Below are 23,264 nucleotides of genomic sequence, written 5' to 3'. Positions count from 1 at the left end.
TGACTGAAGAAAATCACCATTTTGTAGTTCAAATCAGGGAAAATAAATACGGTAAATGGACAGAAGTACGAAGAGCTGGGTAAACTCTGGCCCTTCAGACGTTGTTGGACTCCAACTCCCCTGAGCCCCTGCCAGCATGTCCAACCATCGGGGATGATGCGAATCATGGTCTACCAACATCTGGAGGACCACTGGTTTAGGAGATGTTCACAAATTACCAATTCCTGAGAAGGGATTGACTGGTGCCCAAAATGAAGAGGTACCTCTAAACTGCAAACCATCAGCACACCAGGAATGGCTGTAAATGCCGAGTTGAGACCCTAGGAGGGAAGAAGGCCTGTGTGGGCCAAATCCTGCCCAGAGCATCTGGGAAATTCAGATGTGGAGTGATTATTTCCCCCCACCTCCTTTTAGCTTCATATGTTGAGCTTCAGGCTTGCAGAGTGTAATTTCATCTTGCAGAACTCATGTTAGATCACAAGACACACCTGCCTTCAAACAGAAGGGCATGTCTTTAATCAAAGCAGCTCCTTCGTAGCATGGAGATTTTGTATCGATAAGGCAAAGTGCAGAGACCCTTTTTCCTCCCTCGCCTCCTTTGAATTCCATGGCGTTCAAGGAGGAGATATGCTTCATTTCCTGATTAACTGGGCATTTCCTTGGCTGTTTCTGTAGCTAACCGGGAGGTACGTAATTGTCGACAGACAAAAGTTCTGAGACATGTGATAGGAAAGCTGCCTGTGTATTATGGTCTACCTTCGTGGGCACAGCTAGTGAGATAGAGGCATCCTGTTAGCCACTGCTGGAAGCTACTCGCTAGAACAGATAGACCTTTGGCGTATTCCGGTAGTGAGATGTGCAGGCAGAAAAAAAGTCCTTGTAAAAATTCATCAGCATTTGAGTGATGAATACACATGCATTCGTTTACCTAACTGCTCTCAGTACCCTTTTGTCGCCTGCTGAAGACATTATTTAGACAAGCCTACCCAGATGTTCAGAAAGTTTTAATTTCTTTAAGTCTATTTGATTGCAGTTTTAACCTTCCATATGTTTTATATTACAGTTGTGAAATTTTTTAGTGATAATTTTATTGTTCTATCTTTTTTGTATACCACTTTGAGGTTTTTTCTGTAATCAAGCAATATATAAATCTTATTAAACAAACAAACAAACAACAAACTACATAACCAATCCTCACCCCCTAGGCTATAACTGGATGTGGATAATACAATAACATAGAAAATGTGCAGACTAGTCTTTGCAAACTAAGGTTTGCTAGAAATGCAACTCATCCTATGTTAATGGTGTTTTCATTTTTATAGACCTGATATAATTTCTATTATACCAAAAGTCTGGAATGTATTAATGAGGTCTCTGAGGCCCTTTTTGTATCTCCTTCAATATTTCATACCTGTTTTCTGTGATTGTTTTGTTTTATGATTGATTTTTGCATTTTACTAAAACAAATAAATAAACAAACAAACTACACTTCCCAGGATTCCTTGGGGGGGGGGGACATGATTGTTAAGGTGGTATCAGAGTGCTTAAAATGTATAATACAGATGTGACCTAACTTAGCACCTACTAGGAATGGGACATAACATTGGATACAAACCATTCCTTCCAGCATTTGGATACAAACTGTTATTTTGATACAAATCATTAGAGAGCCAGTGTGGTGTAGTGGTTAAGAGCGGTAGTCTCGCAATCTGGGGAACCGGGTTCGCGTCTCCGCTCCTCCACATGCAGCTGCTGGGTGACCTTGGGCCAGTCACACTTCTTTGAAGTCTCTCAGCCCCACTCACCTCACAGAGTGTTTGTTGTGGGGGAGGAAGGGAAAGGAGAATGTTAGCCGCTTTGAGACTCCTTAAAGGGAGTGAAAGGCGGGATATCAAATCCAAACTCTTCTTCTTGTTTCTAGTGTTTGGATACCAACTGTTGGTTTGATCCAAACCATTGTTTCTAGTGTTTGGATACAAACCATTGTTTCTAGGAATTTTTATGAAGAACACACAATAAAACAAAAGGTGGGAGGGTGGGAGGGAAGGGAGGAAGAGAGGGAGGGAGAAATGAATGAATAGGAGGAGGAAGCTGCAATTTTTCCCTTCAAGGAATTATTGACACCAGCTCCAAAATACCGTGTTAGCAGAAGACTTATCTGCTCCAGTCTTCACAGTAGGGTTATCTGTCCCTTTAACGTGATAGATGGTTGGAGACGTAAAGGATGATAGATGTGTGAGTCCAAGTAGTGATTCTAATTTAGGAGGTGGGGAGCTTGGTGTATGAAAGGGAGAGACTGTCTGTCTTTGGTGAACTACAAGAAAAAAGATTCCACCTAAACATTAGGAAGAACTTCCTGACAGTAAGAGCTGTTCGACAGTGGAATTTGCTGCCAAGGAGTGTGGTGGAGTCTCCTTCTTTGGAGGTCTTTAAGCAGAGGCTTGACAACCATATGTCAGGAGTGCTCTGATGGTGTTTCCTGCTTGGCAGGAGGTTGGACTCGATGGCCCTTGTGGTCTCTTCCAACTCTATGATTCTAGGATTCTAGGATTCTATGACATGTTACACAGAATCCCTGACATAAGCTCTATCAAGGCTTCACTCTGGCAGCAAAATTTGCCTCACAACTGTCACTTTCACCAGCAGGCAATCTTCCCAGAATCAACGATGAGGCTCGTTAAAAAGAACTTTTCTCATGCTCTTTATAGTAAAACCAAGGAAGGGTGACTTGGGTCAGTACAGACTGTCCTCAGCTAAAGTCAGAACTGGCTAGGCATTTACAAACTTTTTGGTGAGCAACATTGGAGGGGGCATGGTGCCAAGGAGAATCATCTGATCCTAAGAGTTCTTTCCTGTCTTTAAAGGTTCCTCCAGTCGACCCATTTATTGAGTGCTGGTCCTTATTTCCTTGCACAAAGCTTACATGTAAATTAGATGGTTTTCAGTTTTTACTGAGCTCTAGTGGGGTGTATCTGGTACTGCCTGGGAATTTGTAGAACCCCCCCCCAAAAAAAAATAAATAAATATTGCGAGTCTTGATTAATATTTAATTTGTGTGTCTGTGTCTAATCCTGCCCCTTTCTAAAATTTATTTATAGGTGCGTGTTTTGCTTTTTGTAAATCTGCCAAAGAAGAAAACAAAATAAAATTGGGATTAAAGGGTGGTGGAGGGTGTGTGTGTGTCATGTTCCATTGGTGAAGTGGTGGCACTTGACCTTTTGCTAATGCGGGGGGGGGGGGGAGAGAAAACATGGGAGGTCGAGGAGGGTCAGTTGGGGGGGGTGAGAAATGTCGCAATCTTTACCTGAGGAACGTTGGAGAGTATGGGTTTTGCACACCTGTGGACTGTTTTGGCCTGGCTGGAATGTGTCTTTGAACTCATTGTTTCATATTTGCCTGGATGGAAGACAGAGAAGTGTGTGTGTGTGTGTGTGTGTGTGTGTGTAACCCATTCTTCTGCAGAAAAGCAAAGTTTGCATTCATTGCTCCACCTACTTTTGCTACTGGCCCCACCCACAACTTGCATGTGATCCTCAGAAAACTGCCCAGAAGGGAGCTGCACATCTCTGGAAATTGTAGCCATGTAAGGGGGAATTTGTAGCCATGTAAGGGTGGCGCTGTGGGTTAAACCACAGAGCCTGGGACTTGCCGATCAGAAGGTCGGCGATTTGAATCCCTGCGACAGGGTGAGCTCCCGTTACTTGGTCCCTGCTCCTGCCAACCTAGCAGTTCGAAAGCACAAAAGTGGAAGTAGATAAATAGGTACCGCTCCGGCGGGAAGGTAAACGGTGTTTCCGTGCATTGCTCTGGTTCTCCAGAAGCAGCTTAGTCATGCTGGCCACATGACCCGGAAGCTGTATGCCGGCTCCCTCGGCCAATAAAGCGAGATGAGCGCCGCAACCCCAGAGTCAGTCACGACTGGACCTAAGGGTCAGGGGTCCCTTTACCTTTACCTTAAGGGGAAAGGCCCCTCCTAACAACTCTTAGCACCCTTAACGAACTCCAGTTCCCAGAATTCTTTGGGGGTAGACATAACTGCTTAAAGCAGTATTATAGTGCTTTCAAATATATGATGCCCATATATTCTCAAGCTCGGGCCCCCAGATAATGTTGGACTACAAATCCCATCATCCCTAGCTAGCAGGACCAGTGGTCAGGGATGATGGGAGTTGTAATCCAACAACATCTGGGGACCCAGGCTTGAGAAAGGCTGCCTTAGACGGATTTGCTTGCACCCTTATCCACTTGCAAGCAGCAGGGAGTGTTCGTTGCATACAGCAGCCAGCTACTTTCAACAGCTGCCGTTCATTTTCTTTCCGAATCTGTTCTCTCGGAAAAAGCAGTTTAATTAAAATTGGTGCGTAACTGTCTGATGCCATTTTGGGCACCAACGAAGGCGGTGAACATCTGGAACAAGTTCTTCGTCCACAGTTAGTGTTTAAGTCAGAATGTAAACACTTGCATTCGTCCAAACAAACCTTTAATTGGCTAGGCGGTGCTGTGAAGACCAGTGGAATAGTTCAGGTCAGCATTCCCTGTAATATGCAATTGTGGGAGACAGCTAAGTAGCTCCCCGGTTTTATTTAGGTGTATCTTTTTATCATGTTCTTCAGCCCCCCAAAATGTACTCTGAGTGACTTACAAGCCATTAAAAATAAAAGAAGAAGAAGCAGTCCCTGCCTTCAGGCTTACAATCTAAACAAAGCACAACACAAAAGGAAAATGGATTGGGATGGGAGGAGGAAATAAGCAAAACTCGGGCTCAAGTTCATAGTTACCATTTATTTATTTATAAAAAATATTTCTATGCAGCTCATACAGATATTAATAAACATGTGGTTTATCAATCCATTTCTCTTCCCAGTGATTTATGGGAATTGTAGCTCTGTAAGGGTAAGGCAGCATTCCCAGCACTCTCCCCAAGTGCTGGGAAAGTCATGTCTTGCTTAAAGTAGTATGATACTGCTTTAAATGCACATTGCAGATGGAGCCCTGGATTGTGCAAGTCGCATCTTGACTACTTATATTGTTTCCTTCTGTTGGCTACTTAGCTTCACTACATTCGTAATCTGTCTTTTCTCCAAAGAGCTCAAAGTAGCATCTATAGTTCATATATATACACACACATTTTATCTTCACAACAACCCGGTGTGGTAGGACAGGCCCACGATCACCCAGTGAGCTTCATAGCCAAGAGAGGATTCAAAGCTAGGACCTCCTTTGTTGTTGTTTAGTCATTTTGTCGTGTCCGACTCTTCGTGACCCCATGGACCAGAGCACGCCAGGCACTCCTTTCTTCCACTGCCTCCCGCAGTTTGGTCAAACTCATGCTGGTAGCTTTGTGAACACTGTCCAACCATCTTGTCCTCTGTCGTCCCCTTCTCCTTGTGCCCTCAATCTTTCCCAACATCAGGGTCTTTTCCAGGGAGTCTTCTCTTCTCATGAGGTGGCCAAAATATTGGAGCCGCAGCTTCAAGATCTGTCCTTCCAGTGAGCACTCAGGGCTGATTTCCTTCAGAATGGATAGGTTTGATCTTCTTGCAGTCCATGGGACTCTCAAGAGTCTCCTCCAGCACCATAATTCAAAAGCATCAATTCTTCCTCCTACACACACATAAACCCCCACTTTCTCCTTCTCCTTCTCTTTATCTCAATTCCAGGACAAGCCTTGCCTGTTTCTGACTTTTATGCACCCCACAAAGGTGTAGAGCAGCTTCCTCAACCTCGGCCCTCCAGATGTTTTGACACTACAATTCCCATCATCCCTGACCACTGGTCCTGCTAGCTAGGGATCATGGGAGTTGTAGGCCAAAAACCTCTGGAGGGCCGAGGTTGAGGAAGCCTGCTGTAGAGTTTCTGTCCTAAGAACAGATGATGATTTGACTAGCCTGAATATAATCAATTAGAATTTGAGGTCACCTGGGAAACATCTGTAGCCCTTTGCTCTGAATTTCTAAGTGAAAAGCTGCAGGTGCTGATCAATTAATCTGTTACTTTAATTGATTTACAGTGCAGTCACAGAAGTAGAGTTCAATGAGACTTACTTCCACACTTGGAATTATTTCTGGATAAGAAGATCCACAGGTCTGTACACTAAATCCCTTTGTAATCAACTGAAAAGTTATCCCTGATTAACTGGGTGAGACTTTGCCTTTAAAAAAATAATGTTCATTACCGTATTTTTCGCTCTATAAGACACACTTTTTCCCCTTCAAAAATTAAGGGGAAATGTGTGTGCATCTTATGGAGCGAATGCAGGCTCCTTGGCTTCAGCGATAGCAACGCGAAGCCTCCAAAGTGCAGAGGGAGAGCTGCCCCCGTGCTCCGGAGGCTTCACATTGCTTTCGCTGAAGCCGCCTGAAGCTCCTGAAGTGCAGCAGGAACTCCGAAGGCTTGCGGATAGCCGCCTGAAGCCTGGAGAGCGAGAGGGGTCGGTGCATACCGATCCGTCTTGCTCTCCAGGCTTCGCTTCGCTGGAGAGGCGCTGCACAGTTTTCCTTCTCTGCGCAGCGCCCCTTCAGCGAAGTGGGAGGAGAAATGGAAGGGGCTCTGTTTCTCCTGCCGCTTTGCTGAAGGGGCGCTGAGCAGAGAGGGGGAGAATTTTTTTCCCCTGTTCTCCCCCTCCTGTGGTCCAGTGCGTCCTATAGAGCGAAAAATACGGTAATTTTAATGAAGGCACAAAAAACTGCAGAAAGGAATTTCCCCTTCAACCTCATATATGAAGGAATGCCTATTTTAAGATGACATATAAGAAGCTGCCTTCCACCAAGTCAAAACTATGGGCCCATTTAGCTCAGTATTGTCAACACTGACTGGCAACTGTTCTCCAGAGCTGGCAGCGCCACCTGCCATACCTGGAGATGTTAAAGATTGCACCTGGACCTTTTACAGGCCAGGTAGATGCTGTAAAATCAAAACACTTGATAAAGTTGCTAAAATACCTTGCTGCATTAATCACCTTTATACTAACAATTGTCATTTTCTATGTTTCTAATATTTGCTTGGTATTCCAATTTTTAAAATATCCTTTCCCCTATTCCCATTGTCCATTGCACCCAGGCCTAGACTTTGGACTGGATAGAAAAGTAAACAATTATTGCTCCCTTTTATTAACGATTATGGGATGGGGGTTGGAATAACCCCCCTGGAATTATAAAAAGATCCAACTGCATGCATCACGTTCTTTTAATCATTGTCATAATGATATAATATTTCAGCTCGGTTTTAATATGAAAGTTTTATTTTGCTCTGGCTTTCTCTCTTTTCACAGAAAGCAAATCTTACATGGCATTTTAATCATCCGCTTAATCTCCCAAATCAAATAGTTTACAGCTTTACATTCTGGGAATATACACCAGAAGGGGTGAAAAAAGTGCCCAGTAAAATTATGGTTTTATGATAACGCCGGGTATGAGTTACAGTTTCCCCAGTAAAATCACCGCAGCCAAACAGATGCTAAGGCAAAACCATTGCTCAGCTTTACTCCTCTATAATAATTGGGACACCTGCTAATGTTGCCATTGCAGTTAAAGGTCCTCCTATATTTCTTTTGTAAACATTCTTTTGGGGAGATTTATCAACTGGCCATAAATAGTCAGCCAGGGATGAAATGCAGCACAGAAGGCCTTAAAACAAAAGATACACTGCCATTTGGATTTCAAAAGCACATTGGCAGAATTCGGTTGTTGTGTCTATTTGCTCACTGCAGGAATCCAAATTCCTACTTTGTTTGTTGACTTCAAGTAATCTAGGGCAGTTGTCTAGTTGTTGTTGTTGTTTTCAATCTGCAAGAAGATGCACCCAATGGCCCATGCTTGACATTCGTTTTTAGAACAACCACAACGCGCCCAAACAATGCAAGACAGACAAAACAGGGTAAGTTAAATTTAGCACGTTAGAGCAACTCGCAAAACAGAAATGTTGCTAATATTACCAAAATGCTTTCAGCTCCCTGAAACTCCTATAGGTAGGTTGTGTGAGAAAGTTTTACATTCATATCCCATTTCATTTTAGGGAAAATTCCAGGCTTGATTATTGTAACTCACTCTACGCGGGGCTGCCCTTGAAGCTGACCTAGAAACTCCAGCGGGTGCAGAATGCTGCGGCGAGACTCCTTACAGGGTCCTTGTCGTGGGATGACATTCATCCAGTGCTTTACCAGCTGCACTGGCTCCTGGTGGAGTACAGGGTCAGGTTTAAGGTGCTGATTTTGACCTTTAAAGCCCTATGCAGCCTAGGACCCTCGTACCTACGGGACCGCCTCTCCTAGTATGCCCGCAGAGGACCTTAAGGTCGACAAATAACAACACTTTGGAGGTCCCACGCTACAAGGTGGTTAAATTGGTCTCAAGTAGGGCAAGGGCCTTTTCAGTACTGGCCCCGACTTGGTGGAACGCTCTGTCCCAAGAGACTAGGGAAGTGGGAGACCTGTGGCTCACTGGTCGCACACTCAAAAGGTCCCAGATTCAATCCACAGCACGGCTAGGAGAGGCTCCCCACCAGAAATCTTCGACAGTCACTTCTAGTTAGCATAGACAATGTTGAGCTACATGAAAAGATGGCCTGACTCAGTATAAGACAGTTTTCTACATTGTTGGTTCCAGCCAGCCATGCTCTAAAATATTCCATTCCACCACCCCTCACACCGACTTCTCCCTTTCCTTTCAGGGCCGGATTTAGGTTTGATGAGGCCCTAAGCTACTGACGGTAATGGGGCCCTTAATATGTCCAGCTGTCCTTTGTCAACAACAAATTGTCACTGCTTTTTTTGCGTTGAATATATGCTGCATGATAATTTATGGACCTAAAGCTGTTTGCACATAACAAATAGGAGCCTACACAACACAAAACTCTGTTGATGTATGTAGGTTTTATTCTATTTGTTTTTTATCTTATATTTTGGAAATGTACATCCAGGTTTTTTTCCTTTAAATATTTTTGGGGGGCCCAAGAGAGTGGGGCCCTAAGCTATAGCTTGTTTAGGTTATACAGTGCTACCTCGGGTTACATATGCTTCAGGTTACAGATTCTGCTAATCCAGAAATAGTACCTCGGGTTAGGAACTTTGCTTCAGGATAAGAACAGAAATCGTGCTCTAGTGGTGCGGTGGCCGCGGGAGGCCCCATTAGCTAAAGTGGTGCTTCAGGTTAAGAACAGTTTCAGGTTAAGAACGGACTTCCAGGTACCACTATACTTAAATCCGGCACTGTTCCCTTCCCTTCCCTAATAGTTAATTAGCATTCTGCGGCTGCTGAGCATGCTCAGTTCCCATTTGGCTCTTTTTGAGTCTCTTCCCCTCCAAGCACACACTCCTTAAGGTTCTAGTTTCAAAGATTTTTAGCACTTCTGAGAGCCTTGGGGTTCTCTTGAGCCTGACGATGCCTTCATCTTGCACATGGATGGTGCTGTCTTGGCAACGAAAGGTTCTGCACTCCATCCCTGAACTTCTGAAATGGAAGCAATGGGGACACGGCTTTCTATGCTTGGTGTAGAGATGCTCAAGGCATAAGATGTGCCACAAATTCCTGCACTCTTTGCTGTGCCTCCGTGGACACAATATAGGGCAATCTGAAACCAGGGATGAGAGAATCTGTCTGCTTCAGTTTCTCCCCGTTTCTCATTTTTCCAGCCTAAAATTCAGTTCCCCACATTTCCCTTCAGTTTTGTGATTTTTCTTCCTTTTTCTTTTCTTTAAAAAAGTCCTCGTGAGAATCCATCAGGAGTTTAGTGCAAATTGCTTCTGATCAACCCATCTTCCCTATGCATTTAGTCTAATAAGCATATTTTTTTCCAAAACATTCTCCTTTAATATCATGTTTTGGTGTTTCCTTCTTTTTCCCCTTCCTAAGATAGATGCATTTTTATAGACACTTTTCACCATAACATAGACATTTGGCTTGGCTGGAGAACTGCATCGCAAAATTTGGAGAAGTGCGAATTTTGGATGATCACTGAGCTTCTGCTCGTAAAAGTGTGTAATTGGTAGATTTGCCTTTAAATGCAAACTGATTCAAATTCCTCACCATCTCAAACCACCCTGTTGTCTGCCTCCAGAGTGTATGGAATAAGAACACATGAAGTTGTTAAGAAAGAGTGCTACATAGGAGGGGTGGGGGACCTGTGGCCCTCCAGAAATTGTTGGCCCTCCAGAAATTGTTCTTCACCCAGAGTGGCTGGGGAAACCCAGCCAGATGGGAAGGGTATAAATAATTTATTATTATTATTATTATTATTATTATTATTATTATTATTATTGATGTCAACTCCCATCATTCCCAGCCGGCATGGCCAATGGTCAGGGATAATGACAGTTGCAGTCCATCAACACCTGGATGGCACTATGTTGTTTAGCCCTGATTTACACACAGAGAGGCTTGGTTCACACACATCATGGTAAGCCAAAGCTAAGATTAACTCAGTACTAGGATTCTAGATTTAGGTAGGTAGCCGTGTCGGTCTGATGCACTCGAAATAAATTAAAAATTAAAAAATTGTCCAGTAGCACCTTAGAGACCAACGAAGTTTGTTCTGGGTATAAGCTTTTGTGTGCCTGCACACTTCTTCAGATACACTGAAACAGAAGTCACCAGGCCCTTATATATAGTGGGATGGTGAGGTGGGGTATGGGGAAATTAGAAATTGAGGTGAAATTCAATTCAGGTCTTGTTTAAAGCCAAATCTACCAAATTTGCACATCCTAAACTACCATGTAAACCGAAGCATAGCTAGCCTTTGAAATTTGCACTCATCTGAATTTTGCAATGCAAGTCGCCAACGAAACAGTCTTTACAAAAATGAGTTTATTAGGAGAAAGTGTGCATAAAAATGAAATTGTGAGTGAAGATAACATTCAGAAATCCATTATATTTGGGGAAACTGCTTGCAAAAATGTGCACACGTAGAAATGAAGCAGGTACTTTCTATTTCAACCTTGAAATGTCTGCTGAAAACATTTCTATTCCACCAGGATAGTCTGACCATAGTTGTCCATAAAATCATAGAATCAGAGCATTGGGAGGGACCCAGAGGATCATTTAGTCCAGTGATGGCCAAACATGGCCCTCCAGCAGTTTTGGGACTACAACTCCCATCATCCCTAGCTAACAGAACCAGTAGTCAGGGATGATGGGAATTGTAGTCCCCAAACAGCTGGAGGGCCAAGTTTGGCCATCACTGATCTAGTCCAACCCTGTGGAATGCAGGAATATGCAGCTGTTCCATATGGGGACCTAACTTGCAACCTTGGCGTTATCAGCACCACACACGGAGCTATACATGTTCTGATAACCTCCAAGTTGTACAATTGCAATGCCGTTCTTGGCGAGGGAAACATCCTAAGGGCTGGTTGGAAAAGCACCAAGGGTCATATTTGACCCCTGGACCTGAGATTCCCTACCCTGATGTAGAGAATATTTCATTGGTGGACCAGTGATCCAACTTCCTTTGTTCCCGCCTTTCCCACCGTTTTCCAATCCAGCCAACCCTCTTCCAAAACAAGCCACCGATTTGCATTGGCTCCTCTTCTCCTCAGAGTAACTGGCTTCCTGGGGGAAGTGGCTGTCTTCAAATAATTTAATTATCATGTAGCGTGCACACCTTTCAGGGAACCCCCTCCTTTCCCATAATGAAACCGTTGAATGATTTGCCTTTAGTTTTACAACACATGTTGGAAGAGAAGGAGGGGTAAAGGAGAGAGAGAGAGAGAGAGAGAGAGAGAGAGAGAGAGAGAGACTATCAAATTGTTACAGGACTGGATGCCAACACAGAGAGTTATTAGTCTAATTCATCCTACAGATCAAAGCCCACACAGGCAGCTATCCTGCCTACAGCTATTTTCCTTTTACTTTCCTACTTGACAGTAGTTCCCCCCCCCCCACCAGTCCTTCTGTTCTGTCCTCTTTGACACACACAGAGACACACACATTTGTGTGTATTCCCACCCCCCTCCCCAGTTGTGGAAACAGAATTTACGCCCGTTGTGGGGGGGGGGGGCAGTTTAAAAAAACAAAACAAAGCAAAACACCAGGATGGGCAGTTTGTCATGTCCTCTCAAGGGGGTTTTATTTATGACTCAATGAGGGGTGGATTTTGGAAAAGAAAAAACACAACAACCCAGAGTAATTGGGACTGTCCTATGTCTCCTTTATTTGTCTTAAACACCAAGGAAGAGAAGGAACTCTGGAGCCTTGTTTACAAGAAAGAGTTATGAAGCCAGTTGGGCTATTTAATTTGGCCACATTGTGTATGTCGTTGGCAAGCGGGAGGCTGGTGCCCATCCTGCCAGCGGGAGACCACCCAGGAAGCCAGGATTGCATAGCTACTGGCTGTTGCATACACCCAAGTTCAAAGGTTCAGGAGAGACCTTTACCACACTTGAATCGGTTAGTCGCTGCCTTTTTCATTTTCCTCCAGCGAGAGCAGGGGGAAGGGAGAACGAGCCCACTGAGGATATTCAGAAAGGGTTGTTTGGGGACTCCAAGGCTGCAACAACAAAAATTGCCACTGTGTGGATTAAAAGGGGGTGGGGGGGGGAGAAAGAGAGAGAGAGAGAGGAGGGAGGGTGGAAGCAAAGGAAAAGAAGGAGGAGAGAAGAAACAGAGAAGCATCATTCTTCCACCTCTCTCTCTCTTTCTCTCTTTCTCTCCTACTTCACAGAAGCCAAAAGAGGACAAGGAATATGTTTGATAACACCCAGTACCCCTATAATTGCTTTAATTACGATGGGGATGATTACCCAACCTGCAGCTCTGATGAAGAGAAAAGGTTCACCAGACCAGCATACAGGTAAGCTTAACTTTTCCAACTCTCTTTCTCTCTCTCTCTCTCTCCATATTGTCAGTTGCTGGTGAATTCCTCTGTGATTCTTTGCAACACTCATCCAGGTGTGGGGAAACAAAAACAAAATAAAATGGATATGGGGTTGCAATGATTTTGGGGTTGTTGTTTTTTTAATGACTTGTTTTTATGCATTTCAACTGCTCACATTATTTTAAAAATAGGAGCCAGGTTGAGTTTGGGATTTCAACCAGGGGGGCTCCAGACTGAAGTGGCAAAAAAAGGTTTGCTTGGGTGGCCTCAGTCTGATCAGACTTGCCTACTGCAGAGGGTTGTTTGGCGGATAAAATGTGTACAGTGTCATAAGTATTTCCCCCAAAAAATGTAGCCTTATTTAAGTTTTAGAATTGATGTAACTGATAGGGATTGCTGTCCTCTGATCAATCTCCAACCCCCCTCCCCATTCTCTGCAACAATCTAACGAATATGTCTTAAATGCATAAGGTGTTAAATTAACCACTTTAGGCAAGGATATAAGTGAGATACTCAGGATCTGAGTCTCTCAAGCAAGTCTGATTAGTCACTTCTAAATCTTTCAAAACGGCTGGATTTTGACTTACTAAGTAGCTAATCAAATGTGCATATTACAAAAAAAATCTAGGTTCTTTTTTTGAGAGATTGAAGGACGCTTCTTGTTACTGAGCAAAAACTTAGCACTCATTATTAAAAGAGAAGATTGTCTTTAACCATTTCTTCTTTATTCTCTATTGCATTAACACCACACCTTAAAAAATAGAGTATGTCCTTAACTCTCAGATCCACTGCTAAAGATTCATCAACCAAAGCATGAGTCGATTAATCCACTATTTACATTAAGTTGCACTTCCCAAAGATCACAAAGAGAAATACTTCCTGTTTCACTATGCACAGTTGTATGGGAATAACTGGGCATCCAATGCATGTCTACTCATAGGCAAGCCCCATTAAGTTCTGTGGGGCTTACTCCCAGGTAAACATGTGTAGAATTGTCACCTGAGCCCCCTGGAACTCATGCCACATCCAAGTCGACCTGGACAGAACCGAATTGCAAAGTGATCCTTTGATATGAAGTGCAACCGTCTGCCACAATTCACAGGAATTTCAGTGCTGAGAAACTTCTGTTGTTGTTGGTTTTTCAAAAAAGTTGCAAAACGTGCCTGGACATGCTTTTTGGTGGTGCTGTGTGTTTGTGTGTTTTAAATCAAAGCTCTTTCACTTGAGTGGAATGGAAAAACAGTTGCCAAAACAGAGAGATTGCATTTCTCACTGTGCAACTGGAAGAATCCTTAAGTATTTTCCTTATACTTAAAATGGGCAGTTAGCAGCAGTCCTGCTACTTCTCATGCAATAACGGGCCAGTCATTGCTGTAGACAAGGGCTGAAGGAGAATCCAGGACATCTCTACTAGGCGCAAATCCTACTTTCAGGATCTCTTTTTAAAGAAACATTTTGTGCTTTCCGCAATCAACTTTCCTGAGTCATAAACACCCAGGTGTTCTCAGTGGGAGGATGTGACTTGATTTGAGAGCTAAAGTGAGATTTGGACTCAAATTCCAGCATGTGGACTTTGTTTGTCGATGACTTGGAAGTTTTTCCAACTTACCCTCTTCTTGTTGCAACTCACCCTGGGACCTTATGACAAAAGGTAGTTAACTTCAATGGGTCTCCTATGTGTAGAGCTAGTGTTGAATACAACCTAATACCCACTGACCCCACTCATGGAGCCCAGTGCTTCAAACAACTCTCTCAAGAGATTATCCAAAGAAAGTGGGCATCTCAAGAGCAGCGCTGTCCAATGGATGGAGCTGTGCAGTGCAAATGTTAAGAGCCTGAGCGATGAGCGGGAAAGCTTCCAGTTCAGTTACCACACTCAAGCTTCTATCTCTCAGTCTCCACTGGTAATATGGGAGACAGTGTGGTATAGCAATCTGAGCGCTGGACCAAGGCTGATTCAAATCCCCACTGAGTCATAGAGGTCACTAGGTGATCTTGGGCAAGAAACACACTCTGCCTCTCTGTCTCTGATCCTATCCTACCTCATAGGGTTGTTGCGCTGCGAAAAGTGGTGGGGTAGAGAATTATGAATGTTCACCTGGGTTCCCTGAAGGAAAGATGAGAAATAAATAAATAATACAGGTCATCATCGTCATCATCATCATCATACATTACTGCAGCAATGATTTGAGAACTTAGACCAGCATTATGCATTAAAGATATCTAGGGCTGGATCCTGACTAAGGCTAAAGCTGTAGTCCTACTGAAAACAAAGGCACTTCCGAGGAAGCGTATTAGTTATTGGGTGTTGGGTCTCATTGTTACGTTGGTCCCATTGTTGTTATTTTGGTTTCAATGGGACCTCTCTGCATAGTTAGTCCTGACTTAATTGAAGTCCCGTTGATGTCAGTGGGAAATCATGGCAACTAACAATCCTATGCTTGTCTATTTGGAACAAAGTCCTTGCCATATTCAGCGGGGCTTATTCCTGAATGTGTATTGTTTAGGATCGCAGCCTTGGAGTTAGATTGAATCTTATGTGATGTTGCTTCCAGAGTCTCTATGCCCATAGCATTGACACCTTTCTATACAGGACGGTATTGCGATTCGTTTTCTTTTGTTTCATGTTGCAGCTACATCGCTTTAATTGCAATGGCCATTCAGCAGAGCCCCTCCAACAAAGTGACTCTTTCTGGCATTTACGACTTCATCATGAAGAAATTCCCTTACTACAGGACAAACCAGCGAGCCTGGCAGAACTCCATCCGCCACAACCTCTCCCTCAACAGCTGCTTTGTCAAGGTAGGACCAACAAACCACAGCAGCAGTCCACAACCTGGAAAGGGAGTCTTGGGTTCTGCAAGCTGCTCGGTGGGGAGCCTTATTTGCAAGAGGATGCTGTGCACATCTGGCTGTAGAATCAGCTCAGCTGTGGCCATAGGGAACCAGCGCTGTGCTGAAAACTGGCTCTTGATTTCTCCCCTGTGAAAGGAGGCTTTCATTAAGCCTCTCAGCGCCAGTTGCTGCAAATCACAAACTGGAAGAGCTCTGTTGCGCTCACATCCTGCTTTCAGGCTTCTCATGCACAAATCATCGTCGTCGTCATTATATTAAATTTGTATACTGCCCTATACTCATAGATCTCAGGGCAGTTCACAACATAAATTAATAGTGGAACCTCAGGTTGCGAACGTGATCCGTGCGGGAGGCACGTTCGCAACCCACAGCATTCGCAACCCACAGTGGCACATCTGCACACACATGGGTTGCAATTCGGCATTTCTGCGTATGCGCAAAGCGCGATTTAGTGCTTCTGTGCATGCGCGAGCGCCGAGACCTGGAAGTAACCCATTCTGGTACTATCGGGTTCAGTGTGGTGCGCAACCCGAAAACGCACAACCTGAAGGTCTGCAACCCGAGGTATGACTGTACAATATAAACAACACAAAATACACAATAAAAATAAGAATAAAGACAACCCAATAATCCCTCCATCCATAACACTTTTAAAAGGGCCACTGTGAGAATAATAATAATACTGTCATTTATTATTTATAACCCTGCCCATCTGGCTGGGTTTCCCCAGCCACTCTGGGCAACTCCCAACAGAGTATTAAAAACACGATAAAACATCAAACATATAACCTTCCCTAAACAGGTCTGCCTTCAGGTGCCTTCTGAAAGTCAGATAGTTATTTATTTCCTTGACATCTGATGGGAGGGCGTTCCATAGGGCAGGTGCAACTACCGAGAAGGCCCTCTGCCTGGTCCCCTGTAACCTCACAAGGGAACCGCCAGAAGACCTTCAGAGCTGGATCTCAGTGTCCAGACAGAACGATGGGGGTGGAGACACTCCTTCAAGTATACTAGGACTAGAGCCATTAGCCTGATTCAGCAAGAATTTCCTTGTTATTATAATCACAGATTCATAGGATTTTAGAGTTGGAAGGTACCTCAAGGGTCATCTAGGCCAATGTACGAATTACAGTTAAAGTACATCTGACAGATGGTTATCCAACCTCTGCTGAAAAATGGGAAAAAAGTCTACCTCCTTCTGAGGTAGTCCACTCCACTGTCAAACAGCCCTTTCCGTCAGGAAGTTCTCCCTAATGTTTAGCCAAAATCTCCTTACTTGCAATTGGAATTCATTTGTTCGGGTTCTACCTTCTTGAGTGATTAGAAAACAAGCTTGTTCCACCTTCTATGTGACAGCCCTTCAGGTATCTGAAGACGGCTATCATATTCCTCTCTCTTCTCCAGGCTGAACATGCCCAGATCCCTCAACCATTCTTCATAAGGCTTGGTTTATACTCCATTTGCATGTCTCCATCTCTGGACCCTTGAGAGATGCTTTAGGGCAGGGGTCAGCAAACTTTTTCAGCAGGGGGCTGGTTCACTGTCCCTCAGACCTTGGCAGGGAGGGCAGATTATATTTTGGAAAAAAAATAATGAACGAATTTCTGTGCCCCACAAATAACCCAGAGATGCATTTTAAATAAAAGGACACATTCTATTCATGTAAAAACACATTGATTCCTGGACTGTCCGCCGGCCAGATTTAGAAGCCAATTGGGCCGGATCTGGCCCCCGGGCCTTAGTTTGCCTACCCATGCTTTAGGGTTTTGGTGGGTGTGGAGTTTTGAGCTTCCTTTGGCATTGTGAGGTGGCTGAGGGTGTTCTTTCCAAGAAACATAACTCCAACTCTTTGCAACCTCCTTGGCTGCCTGTGCTTCCTGATCTGACGTCTTCCTTCAAACTTTCATTGAAGCATGGGCACCCAGGAGACCTGTAGTTTGCAGGCGATTTGTAGAACGAAGGAAATGAAACTCAGAAATGCCCTGGGTCATCTTGAAAGCAGAAGAAGCACATGCACATCTGACCCAGGGAAGTCTCACCAGAATGTGCTCTCCTTTTGGATAATTTTTAAAAAAGCAACTTATTTATGGAGAATGACCAGCAAGGAACAGGGAGACAAAGACAGGAATAGGTTTTCAGCATAGCACTATAGGAAACGAAGAAAGCTCTATTACAGCGGTTCTCAACCTGTGGGTCCCAAGATGTTGTTGGACTACAACTCCCATCATCCCTGGGCTCTGGCCTTGCTAGCTAGGGATGATGGGAGTTGTAGTCCAATAACATCTGGGGACCCATAGGTTGAGAAAGGCTGCTCTATTATGATGGGTGAGGCTGTTTGTCCATCGAGGCCTGAATTGTCTTCTCTAGATGAGAGCGGCTCTCCGGGGTCACAGACAGGGAGCTTAGCTGGTCCTTTTGACTGCAGGTGCCAAAGATCTGACCTGGGATTTTGCATATGAAAGGTGTGCTCTCTACTATAGAGCTGTGGTCCAAGCATTCTCGAGGTGCAGCTGCATGGGCAAAAATATCCCCTCTGTTTCTGAAGTCCAGGTTGCGAGTGCTGTGGCTGGTGATGGTTGGCAACTATGGTGACTGGTTGGGTGGAAGGCAGGGAGCCCAACAGTAGGTGGCGCCAGAGCCAATATCAGGAATTGCCCATTAATTCTCAGTTTGCCCCATCCTCCTCCCTGCTGGGTTCTGCAAAGGGCAACAAAGACTATGAGGAAGAGGAAGTGGACAGGCAGTGTCAATTCCTGGACTTCTTGTAAGCAGAAAGGCAGGCTGGTGAGAGCTGACTGAGAATAGATGGAGGTTAGTGGGGCAATGTCCTTAGTGGAGAAACATCCATGGGCTGTTGCTTATGGAGCTAAAATGCCACCACCATTACCCCCCCCCCCGAGGGTATTTGGAGGGGAAAACTTCAGCTGGACCCTCCAACAACCGAGTGAGTACTGAACATGCTCAGTGGACATAGTATGCTGGCTGACTCTTGGGTGCGATGATTGAAGGCCAAGTGGGAAGGGGAATGGAATGGAGTTTCCTGTACAAGATTCCTTCCACGCTGCAACATTTTGTTGCAGATCCCATATTTCACAGGATTTCTATACCGCTAAATCATCCATAACCTCTAAGCGGTTTACACATTTAACTCATGATTTCATCATGTCCTCAGTTGCAGCCACTACTCTCCGATGATAATGCATAGGAGTGCTACTGTACATTTATCAGCTCATGCGCAGGTGGAAGGTGTGCTGAGTGAGATGCTAAATGGCTGTGCAACCCAGGAACATGAAGGTCATCTGGAGAACAGGCAAATGTTACATAGTGGGATCTGAGCTCAATGGTGGAGCACATACTTTGAATGGAAAAGGTCAGTTGTATCACCAGTGAAAAGGATCAGGTAGCAAGTGATGGGCAAGATCTGTGCTTTGGACCCTTGGATAGATGCTGCCAGTCAGTGCAGGCCATGCTGAGTTAGTTGGATAAACAGTCTAAGCAGGCATCATTGCAAACACAAAAAGGAAACTTCATGCAATGGTGTGGTTCTTTTTGTGTGGCATTTTACCGATGTACTCGTGTGGTCTTGCAAGGGGGAAAAATATCTAAATATAACTGTTCCTACAATCATATGGAGATTGCTGCTATCTAGGGATGTGGGAGAAAATTGACTCATTTAAGACAAACATACCTAATTCGCACCATTTAAGACAAACATACCTAATTTGCACCAAAATGCAACCTAAAAGACAGCCATCCTTTGAAATTCACATGTCTCCATATTTTGGGCTGCAGTTCTTCAGCCAAGTTATTTGTACAAAAATGTGTATACTAATGCAAAGTGTGCATATAAATGAATGCAACATGCAGAATTGCATTACATTAGGGGAGAGTTACTTGCAAAGATGTGTATATTAGTCAAAACCAAATGTATTTATTAGGAGAATCTGCATGAAGTTGCTGAGGAATTTTAAGGAGGATCAGCAGCAACAAATACCTGTGGAAATAGGGAAAACTGAATTTAAGATTGGAAAAATGAGAACCTTGGAGAACCAAAATTGACAGATTTGTCCATTCCTCCTTTTATGAGTGTATGTTCTCAATGCAGGTTCATAACATAGAGGGGAGAAAGATGCAAATCATAGCCAGAATTAATTATTTTTTTTAAAAAAATTATCTGCATTGATCCAGAATTCAGAAGGGGAGGATCTTAGGGCAGAGCAGACCCTTGGGATGATATAGCAAAAGCATTGCACACAAACACACACAGAATATCTGTGCACCAATGTGTATATGACCAGATACTCTCCAGATATTTTGAACTACAGCTCTTGTCATTCCTCACCATTGAGCCTGCTGGCTGAACAGGGAAGATAATAATAATAATAATTTATTATTTATACCCTGCCCATCTGGGACGCGGGTGGCGCTGTGGGTTAAACCACAGAGCCTAGGGCTTGCCGATCAGAAGGTCGGCGGTTCGAATCCCCACGATGGGGTGAGCTCCCGTTGCTTGGTCCCTGCTCCTGCCAACCTAGCAGTTCAAAAGCACGTCAAAGTGCAAGTAGATAAATAGGTACCACTCCGGCGGGAAGGTGAACAGCGTTTCCGTGCGCTGCTCTGGTTCACCAGAGGTGGCTTAGTCATGCTGGCCACATGACCCGCAAGCTGTATGCCGGCTCCCTCAGCCAATGAAGCGAGATGAGTGCCGCAACCCCAGAGTCAGTCACAACTGGACCTAATGGTCAGGGGTCCCTTTACCTTTACCCTGCCCATCTGGCTGAGTTTCCTCAGCTACTCTGGGCAGCTCCCAAATGAGTGTTAAAAACAATATAGGATTAAATATTAAAAACTTCCCTAAACAGGGCTGCCTTCAGATGTCTTCTAAAAGTCAGATAGTTGTTTATTCATTTCCTTGGCATTTGATGGGAGGGCATTCCACAAGGCAGGTGCTACTACCGAGAAGGTCCTCTGTCTGGTTCCCTGTCACCTCACTTCTGGCAATGAGGGTACCGCCAGAAGGCCCTCGGTGCTGGATCTCAGTGCCCCAGCTGAACGATGGGGGTGGAGACACTCCTTCAGGTATACAGGTATATAGGACCGAGGCTGTTTAGGGCTTCAAAGGTCAGCACCAACAAGATCAGTAATAGAGGGCAAGCCGCCTTTCCGGAAAGCTTATACACCATGATGGATATTTTCCTCACATAACTCCTGATAAGCTTTGGAGGAACCACAAGGCTCTGTGGAACACAGTTTGAAAGCCACTGTCCAAGGTTGGTAGGGAGAAAGAGAAGCTCAGCTCTAAGTAAATGGAGATCATTGAAAATATCCTTTCGCCCTCTTAGCTGCTTCTGGATGGAAGGATAGAAAATGCAGATATTGTTTTCTTCTGATGTATGCTAGTACATAGCAAATGAAAGGGGCTATTTGCCTACAACTTCTCTAATTAGAGAGCCTGGTCTTCAACAGTTTGTCATATATGTTTATACGAGGCTTGCATTTAAACGGACACAGATGTTGAAGCGGCTGTGTTTGTAGCACACACGCACACAAATGCCGAATTCGGGTTTTGCTTTCACCCAGGCTTCAGCGCCGCAATCTGTTCTGAATACTGTGCATCAACCTTAGACCTTTGGAATGAACAGCAGTAAGAAAACCGAGAGAGTTCCTGTGCATGTGCAGAGTGCATTCCCCCTCAACTTGAGTACCCACCGCCCACTCTCTTCCACTCTTGGATTAGGAGATAAAGGTCTGAGATGAGGGAAAGGTTGCAGTTTCCAGACAGCCTTGACAGATGGTTTTATATTTCCCAGTCACTGACAGAATGGATGCTTTCTCTCTCTCTCTCTTTATTATTTTAAAAACAATGAATTGCAGGTTCCCCGGACAGAAGGCAATGACAAAGGGAAGGGGAATTACTGGAGCTTTGCATCGGGATGTGAATCTATGTTAGACCTGTTTGAAAACGGGAACTACAGGAGAAGGAGGAGGAGGAAGAACGTCAAAAGGGAACCCAGAGACAAACGGCCAAATGGCGGGAGCGACTGCTTGCAAGCTCTGTCCCCGGTGGATTCCGGATTCCCTGGAATCAGCTCCTGTCCCGGTCAGAGAGTGCAATCCCAGCCCAAAGCTTTGGAGACTTGCGAGCTTTTTCCAAACGCCGCCGCCAGCCGAGAGAGTCTAAACAGCTCCTCCATAGGAAAATCTGACTCCGAAATTAAATTTAGCATTGATTACATTCTCTCCTCCCCAGACCCTCTGCCTGTCCTGAGGTCTCCGTATCACACGGAAGATAATAAATACCACCTCTTGGATTCTCAGCAGCTGGTGAACCTTCAGTTTTGGACAATGTGAGCTTGCAAACTGGGGAAGCAAACTGAGAAGGAACAAGGGACTTTTTTCTGTCCGACAGTCACTGCAGTCGTCCTCAGGAACAGAAGACTAGATGCTTCATTGGGCTATTCAATATCTCAAAAATGAATTTCTCTGAGGTTGGAAACTTACCACTAAACCATCCTACTGCTTGTGAACTTGCTTATGGGTCTGTGGCACTTGCCAGTTCTTGCTTGAATCGAGTGTATCTGGTGGCCCCTTTCCTCCCTTATCGGGCCCAGCTGGGCTTATTCTGAGCACACCAAACAGCACCAAGTAGCTGGGTCAAGCTGTCATTTTCATTTCCCACAATGCCACTAAAATGGGCGGGGAGCACCTCTGGCCCTCCAGAGGTTGATGAACTACAACTCCCATCATCCCTGATCATTGGCCCATCCTTGGTTGGGCACTGATAGGAGTTGGAGTCCAGCACTGACTGGGGGAGCAAAGGTTTTGCGGCCCTGCCCTAAAATGATTGCTAGACCCGACTGCTTGGAGCTCTGGTCTGAAGGGAAATATTTAAAGGAAGGGTTCAGGGCAAGAATCAGTTATTGGGGGCTGTCAGGTTGATAGGGTTCACCCCACAAGGATTCCGAGTGTGAAGCCAGCCTTAATCGGCAGTATAAAATAAAGGTTTTCTTTTCCACGGTCATCTGATTACACTTCACCACATTTCTGTTCTTTCAGGATGTTGGAATTACTATGGCCAGTTTTGTTCTATGGTTGCTGTCCACACACACACACACACACACACACACAGAGAGAGAGAGAGAGAGAGAGAGAAGCAGGGGGTTTTTCAGCCAAAACTCTGGCACCTCTCAGCTGGGCGCCATTGCCATTCTAAGAGCACTAGGAAGGTGTTCATGGTGAGTTCCAGCACCTCTTTTTCTAGAGAAATAGCACTGTGGATACAGGTGTATTTGTACCTGCAGCGATCACACAGAATCAGCTCAAGAAGAAAACACACACATACCAGAAGTGAGCCAAGATTTCTCAGAAAACATTTTTCTGAGGAGAAAATAAAACTTACTTTGCCAAATGTTCTCTGAATATTCTTTACAATTTGTTTGTGTGGCAGCCGCCGCTTCCCACCCCTACAATGCTCTGAACGGCACTAAGTCTGGGGTATTGTGGATGGTGCAATTTGGTGGGTAGGCCGCCAACACAGTTGCCGTAGAAACAACATCAACAATCTATGCAAAAAGAATAAAAAAGCTCTAGTGCTACCCTCT

At 44.6% G+C, this 23,264-nt stretch overlaps 1 protein-coding gene across 2 annotated transcripts; it reads left to right on the top strand.

Annotated features, from left to right (window-relative positions):
- Nucleotides 1-649: 649 nt before the first annotated feature.
- FOXL3 (forkhead box L3) lies at nucleotides 650-23,019 on the top strand. 2 transcript variants are annotated; one of them, XM_079953986.1, is made up of 4 exons: nucleotides 650-686; nucleotides 12,655-12,783; nucleotides 15,441-15,609; nucleotides 21,538-23,019. In XM_079953986.1, the coding sequence occupies exons 2-4, from the start codon at nucleotides 12,677-12,679 to the stop codon at nucleotides 22,012-22,014; spliced, it is 753 nt and encodes a 250-aa protein (XP_079810112.1). In that variant the 5' UTR covers nucleotides 650-686; nucleotides 12,655-12,676; the 3' UTR covers nucleotides 22,015-23,019. The 2 variants fall into 2 exon arrangements, with proteins under 2 accessions (XP_079810112.1, XP_079810111.1); XM_079953985.1 differs by lacking the exon at nucleotides 650-686 and adding an exon at nucleotides 12,148-12,380.
- Nucleotides 23,020-23,264: the final 245 nt, after the last annotated feature.

Source organism: Podarcis cretensis, assembly GCF_951804945.1.
Source record: "Podarcis cretensis genome assembly, chromosome: 14".
In the NCBI taxonomy this organism is placed as follows: Eukaryota; Metazoa; Chordata; class Lepidosauria; order Squamata; family Lacertidae; genus Podarcis; species Podarcis cretensis.
The sequence above is the reverse complement of the archived record's forward strand: the minus strand, read 5'-3'. Positions and strand labels throughout refer to the sequence as shown.